The sequence below is a fragment of the Perna viridis genome, chromosome 6 (assembly GCF_037379345.1).
Source record: "Perna viridis isolate PV_CMFRI_1.1 ecotype Kerala chromosome 6, ASM3737934v1, whole genome shotgun sequence".
In the NCBI taxonomy this organism is placed as follows: domain Eukaryota; kingdom Metazoa; phylum Mollusca; class Bivalvia; order Mytilida; family Mytilidae; genus Perna; species Perna viridis.
The window spans coordinates 42,491,927-42,499,270 of record NC_142450.1 but is presented as its reverse complement, the minus strand read 5'-3'; the positions used below and the strand labels follow the sequence as shown (position 1 = coordinate 42,499,270).

The following is a 7,344-nucleotide window of genomic DNA, read 5'->3' as shown; positions in this document are numbered from 1 at the left end:
ACAACGGTTGATGCCACAACCACCAAAATTTAATACCGACCTTTTGTGTAGTTTAGAAAAAAAGTAATAATGATCTATCAAATACTATTCAAGTTGCATAAAAATGAGTGTACACAGAGGACGAGAACAAAGCAGACAAACGACACCGCCATAAAATTGTATGACTGCAATTTCTTTTTTGCAGTCGTATAAAATGAAATATGTTGATTTTTTTTTTAAATGACATCCATAGCCTGCTTTGAGAAATTATCCATGGGATACAATCCCCAACTATAAAATCTTTCAATAGTTACAGGTAACCAATTGAATCGCAAAGGAAGCTTGCTCTTCAGCAACCCATATTTTTTACCCAAATTATTTCGTTTTTTTATTTATCTGCGTTTTTTTCTTTTGATATCCCAATAACCGTAGATATCTCAAATTAATTTTCATTAAATAATACACATACCGCAATAGTTTCAAACCTCAAGTTTATTATATAGTAATGATCCTTTAATTGATAAATTTAACTATTACACAAATTGAGTAGATGTTCAGGATTAAGTCCAGGTCTATCCTTTGAAATAGGTGGTAACAGCTCCTGCCACTGCTCCTGCTGCGCCACCTATTGCGGCTTTAGTTGTCGCCGCCATTCCTACAACCCCTGCACTCTGACACAAGGCGAAAAAACTTCCGGCTGCTGTAGCTGGTGTCTACAAAAAATAAGAAATTTACAGGACGTGTACTCCCAACCTTAATGTCAATACCTGTAAGTTATAAATAACTGTCGATGCATCAGAGACAGATCCTTAGGGAGCATGTAGCCCTGACCTTCCCTCTGATTTTTTTCAAAATATAATACCTTTTCAGTTAAATGATTGAAAAATACTCAAAAAGCTATACAGTTCAGTAGACAATTCACTTAAAGAAACTCGAGCATAATAAATAAATAACACAAGTGAATATGAAGCTTATTATTTCAACATTTTTATTTTGCGGAAAAACATTAGATCCGCCTGCCTGCATGAATTCCATACCATGCAATTTTTTCATAAGCATTGTAAGGTGTTCCAAAGTTGTGAGAAAAAAATAACTATTTATACCTTTTTACTACTTTGTCATCATGCAGTATGGCCATAGAATATCCAGACTTTGACCATTAAGAAGTTTTGAAAAAAACCTTTGAAATATTTTAATCAAGGATGTATATCAATTACGATAATATAATTTATATCAAATATTTCTGTAACCATAGAGTTGGTATGCTGTAATTGAGGAAAATGTATCATACATGTATCAAGTCTAATTTAATAAGTGTATGGGTATGTTTTCTGTAAATACGTGTGTGAAAAAAGATATTATTTGTATATCAAATGACAATTAAAAATGTCGAGAGAGGAAATGGGAGGAATCCCCCAAAAAATCGAAAATTCCAAGTTTTTTTCAGCATGTTTTAATCAATCATCTAACTAAAAGGAGTACTCTAAAAAGTAACAAATACTAAAATCAGCATTATTCCAAACTTTATACTATCCAGTTTATATCTTGATACTAGGCTGATAAACCAAGAGTACAATGCAGCAACTAAGTTCATTAGGATTTCATAGTTTTTTTTTGCATTATTGACATAAAAGTAAAGCGAAAAGAATAATACACTATAGACTAATAATACACTAGAGAGCCTGGTTCGCCCACCTGGAGAATTTATAATCATGTGGTCATATAATCTGATCATTCAAACAAAAGGTTTATAGTGTTATCTATACTTACATCATTCCGGTTACCCTAGAGCCACCTGAGCCATACAAAAATTACACTTTTTGTAAAGGACCTTGAAGTAATTAATCCTATCAAGTATCACACATTGGCATCTGTGGTTTCAGAGAAGTCGATCCTTGAAAGATATAGGCTTATAGAAGCTTAAATGGCCTCTGATGGCCATCTTGTTCAATAAAGCAAAGCCAAAGTGGATCTTTTGCAGACACTATTGCATATATCATTTCTGTCAAGTTTGGTTAAAATTGGTCAAGGGGTTTCATGTAGTTGAGCAAAATTTCAGAAATTTACGGACAACGGACGCAAAGTGATGGCATAAACTCACTGGAACCTTTGCAACAGGTGAGCTAAAAAGCTGGATTGGTACCAATTGACGTACATCCACTGGTACATGGAATTAATCAAAGTGCTGGATGCACTGGAGGTTTTTGATTCTTGTGAAAATTTTAGCATGAAAAAATGTCTAAGACTACATGATGTAAAATAAAACTGTTACTGAACATTAGCATTTCCTATATTAAATAGTAAATACTGACATACAGTTTATACTATTAGAAAAAAAAACAGTTCTCAATAATTCCATGTATCAGTGGTTATACGTCAATTTGTAGCAATCCAGTAAATTCATTACTAAACTTTTTTCAAGGCCAAAAAGGAGTCCCTAAAATCTTCAGTTGATTCGAACACACCGGTAGATCTTAATTAGGGACAGCCCTATACAACATTGCTTAACTTCTAAAATATTAAGGTGCCACAGAATACGTATTTTAAATCTATTACGACTGAGTAAATTTGCAGATCATTACAACTGGATGACGTTTCAATTAATACATAGGCTTAATCTCAACTCAATTTTTTCTTGAGGTTTACAAAACTTGTATAAATTCTGAAGCAACTGAAACAGTAAACAAACATGTCTAAAGACCTGTGAAAGCTTACCTGAACTGCAGCAGCTATGGATCCTGCAGCAACTCCTGCTGCACCGAATCCTACAGCACTAAGTACAACAGGCGCTGCTACAACAGCAGTTATTCCGACAGCAGTGGCTACTGCTGCACCAGTTTTTAAATCTGGAAAATGAATAAGGATGATCATAATTTAAGTTCTAAGCTAACTTTTCCATAAAATAAACAAACAAAAACAAAACTGAACAAAAACAAAAAATGCAGTAGATGTTAACAAACTGTAAAGTCATGGTTATGAATGAAATTTATTTCTTTCAGTTCATAGTATTTAAAAGAGGTCTTCATAAAAATCAGGCAGTGGGTCTGTCTATTTCTAAATCAGAAACGGTTACAGACCACATAATCAGTCGTGGGCTTAGTTTGTCACTGTTTTTTTTAACTTTTATCATGAAATCATAGTGATTGTACATAAAATTGGCACTTTGCAAGAGTTGTAGTTCTTGGTTTGGTTGAATTAAGTGGATTTTTCTTCTGCACCTTGAATCACCTCTGCTGCACTGTCTGAATTGTGTATAGATTGGCACTTAAATGAATTATTGAGGAAAAGATATTAAACGTAAATAAACAACACACAAAACACAATACAGTAATTACCAACCAGTTCAGACACCGAGAATCCGGTCAAACAAATAACATCTTGTAGGAATTTTCTCCTAATACTCAGAGGTACACATGGAGAACCACAGAAACATATTGTCAGGCTAGACTTTTCTTAATGCCTGACAATATGTTTCTCCATGTAAAGGGATGTAAAATAGAGTGTAGTTATCGATCCGCTTCACAGACTATACATGTACTTGAATTATGGTTAAAATATATGATATAATGAACATGACATGTTAAAATTGTTATCATATGTGTATCAACCATTGGGGTGACATAGTAGTCTCGGGTTGATACAGCATGTGATACAGATTTTGACGTGTAATATTCAGTATACATACAAGTACATAATTTTGAGTTATATTAAGTTTTTGTCACATTTATTGTTGTTTATGAGCGCATGTTTTGAGTGTTGTGACTTTTGAATATTCATAATGGTAAACAATGAGCAGATACAAAATGTATTACAAAATGAATTTCTAATATTAAAAAAGATTTTCTGATATTAAAAAATGATTTTGTAATATTAAAAAGTATGTTTTCTAATATTACAGAATAAGTATTTTTTAATATTAAATAATGATTTTTCAACATTACAAATTCATTTCCTAATATTTAAAATTAGATTTCTAATATCACAAAACACTTTTTTGATATAAAAAAATTGATTGAATTTCTAATATTAAAAAAACGAGTTTTTACTATTAGAAATTGATTTTCTAATATTAGAAAATGTTTGTTTGTTTGTTTGTTGGGGTTTAACGCATTAGTCGTATTCAGTTACGATTTTTGAATACTAGAAAATCATTTTTGTAATATTAAAAAATGTGACTGATTTTGCAATATAGCAAAGTGATTTTTTAATATTACAAATGCATTTTCTAATATTACTAATTCAATTTGTAGTATTACAAAATGTATGATGTTTTATAACATTACTAAATCAGGAATTCGTAATATTAGAAAATGAATTTTTAATATTACAAAATGAATTTCTAACATTGAAAAATCTTTTCTAATATTAAAAATTCATTTTCTAATATAATTACAAAATATTGATTTTTGTCCACTTTGGCTTGCCATACATACATTTATAATGTTATGGAAAGACAACTCTGTCTAGCAAACAATAATAAACAAAAAACAAAATTGAAGCTAAATATATAAAGATTTCCCGATGCTCCGTTACAGTATTATTTTTCAACGTTCAGTCAATGTTTTAAAATGTGTAACTGTGTAGGAGGCTGACATCATGATTCTCATTAAATTGTTATGTTTTCATTCAAACTTACCAGGCATGTTGTCACAACTGAATTACTCTGCTCATTTCGCAATCAGCAAACCTCGGGTGACTCCGCTTCTCTAGGAGGGTACGGACTCAGCCGAAGTTGCGACAAGTGGCTCATGCCGAGCGGAAAGATGGCTGAGAAGCATTCATCAGTCCTTTTTGTACTTAGATCGCAATTTTGTTTCCCGATTGGCCAAATACTGCATGCAACTTAGTGGCGTTCGAAAAAACTGTATCGAAAATTTTTTTGCGTGCCATGTGTTATTTTCTTGAATGGATTGTAGAAAATTTTACAGTGACTTTCCTACAAACATGACACTCTTTTGTTACCAATCTGCTGAACAATAAAAAGGACTGACAAAGCTGTTGGGACATTTAAACTGACCAGTTACTATTGTAAAAGTTGATGAAAAGGTAGCCACTCACTCACGAAAATTTACCTGGTCAGGTGTAAGGCAGCCAGTACTGGCTGTTTTAATTTCACATCATATGGAATTATCTCAGCTTGTGTGTAATATTACTCACAATGTGTTTGGAGGGAATTTAATGTGTGTGTGTGTGTGTGTTTTTTTTTTGTTTTTTTTTTACATAATTGGTATTTTTTTTGTACTTGCTAACACACTAAAAGTACTAATGTGGAAAACTATTGGTTGTGAATATTGTTTATATTTTTCCAAGAAAAAAAAGCTTTAAACCCAGATCCCCAAGTGGATAGCAAATATGAAATGGGAAATTATAGTAAAGTTTTAACACTTTCATGGAATGAACACTGGGAATGAACAATGACTTGAAGTTACAATGTCATGCTACTATATTTATTTGAATTGTCCCATCTCAAATCTGGATCCATTGACTACTGTTTTTTTTTTTTTAAATATATGCATTGAAACATACTCCTTCAAAGTATCTATTTTATCATTAGTTCGGCTTCTTATAAATTTCTTGCACATGTTTTCATATTATTTAAAATACACATGTACAAAAAAGTATATATATAGTTCTGATGAAATTTAATGCACTTCAGTCATAAGTTTAATTCCATTAAAACCAGAGCTGTAAATCATAGCACTTAATCCAGAACAACAATTACAATGAAAATATTCTCCATATGATTCCAGTTACATGTATATCATTGAATGTAATCCCAAGCTATACTTCCAATGAAAAAAACAATTAATCCAAATCTTTAATTTAAAAATATCCATTGCACAAGATCCCAAAATACATTTTACGGTAATGAAAATCATTGCACATTTTAAAAAAAAATACACTAAATCCCAAACTATTACATTTGAATGAAAATCATTGCACTTTAATAATCCACAAAAGTTTCAAGGAAAACAGCATTGAAATCCAAAGCTATAAATTCAATGAACTGCACTTAATCCAAAGAAGTTTCAATGTAAATAACACTTATTCCAAATCTTAAATTTCATTCAAAATCATTGCACTTATGATCCCAAATTATAATTTATATCAAACTCAATTATCTAAATCCCATACTATAACAAAAATGAAAATTATTGTTAACATGATACTTAATCCCAAACTATGAAAACCAGTGCAGTTAATCCGGAACATCATAATTCCAATGGAAGTCCTTCACAATTGACAAAGCACTTAATTCACTTTTAAGCTTACTCATACTAAAAATTGAATAAAATGAACTCATAACACTATTTCAAAAATTGTAATTCACGCGAACCTCAAACTGTTGGCACTTTGTATAACACTTGTTCCTAAACTATAGTATGAATCAGATACTTTCCACTAAAAGGGCACCTTGGTAGGCCTATTTCAGTTTTATGAAGGAGAGAATAAATATTAATTGAGGTCTCATTTTTATAATAATATATAAGGCTACTGTGCAAAGAAGTTAAGATAAAATAAATACTTTTATATACTATTCTAGATCATGGTTTTCAACCTTGTCAACAAAATACAAAACAAAATATAATTGATTAAATTTGAATTCCCCTCACCAATGATAAATAATATAGTCCAGGTAGCTGCTTCATATTTAATAACTAGGAGCTAGTCATGGAAAGTTTCACAGGTGAGTATACATCAACTCTTTCAATAGTAACTGGTCAGTTTAAATGTCCCAATAGCTTTGTCAATCCTTTGTATTGTTCAGTAGATTGGTAACAAAAGAGTGTCTTTGTTGTAGGAAAGTCACTGTAAGTAAAAAGAACAAAATTTTACCGCGTCGACTATCTTGGCTTGCTTCTACTGTCAAATATGCAGCCCGACTTGTATATAACACGAAAAGGGGATCCATGATTTTTTTTTTTGATTTTTTTTTTTTTTTTTTTTTGGGGGGGGTGGGGGGTAACTCGCTACAATCATTTTTTTAATTTCAAGCGTAAACGTCCTGAGTTTTACTACAGATCAATTTTGTGCCCCCCCCCAAAAAAAAAAAAAACAAAAACAAAAACAAAAACAAAACAAAACAAAAGAAAAGAAAAACAAAACGAAAAACAAAAAACAAATAAGAAAACAGTACGGTCCATGGATGCATGTAACTCTAAAGTAAGGCCCTTCAGTTTTACAGGTTTTTTTCTTATCTACAACCCTATGAATTCTCTTTTGAACTATTGATATTTCATTCTATTTCTTAATGTTTCCCTTTCTTTATCTATTTATCTTCATAAAACAGATAGAGGATAATCTTCTTATTTTTCAATAAAACACCTGACACCATAATACTCCATTAATCGACAAGAATACCAT

At 31.3% G+C, this 7,344-nt stretch overlaps 1 protein-coding gene across 1 annotated transcript; it reads right to left on the bottom strand.

Moving 5' to 3' along the window:
* Positions 1–453: 453 nt before the first annotated feature.
* Positions 454–4,772, bottom strand: LOC148615044 (uncharacterized). The gene is made up of 3 exons (XM_088589659.1): positions 4,616–4,772; positions 2,695–2,825; positions 454–692 (listed from the first exon to the last, which is right to left on the bottom strand). Exons 1-3 carry the CDS (start codon positions 4,620–4,622, stop codon positions 552–554), a joined length of 279 nt encoding a protein of 92 aa, XP_088445785.1. The 5' UTR covers positions 4,623–4,772; the 3' UTR covers positions 454–551.
* Between the last annotated feature and the right edge of the window lie 2,572 nt (positions 4,773–7,344).

Coding starts and splice junctions, on each gene's coding strand:
- LOC148615044 (XM_088589659.1), bottom strand. Junction 693..2,694: donor CCATAGCTGCTGCAGTTCAG/GTAAGCTTTCAC, acceptor TATTTTTTGTAG/ACACCAGCTACAGCAGCCGG.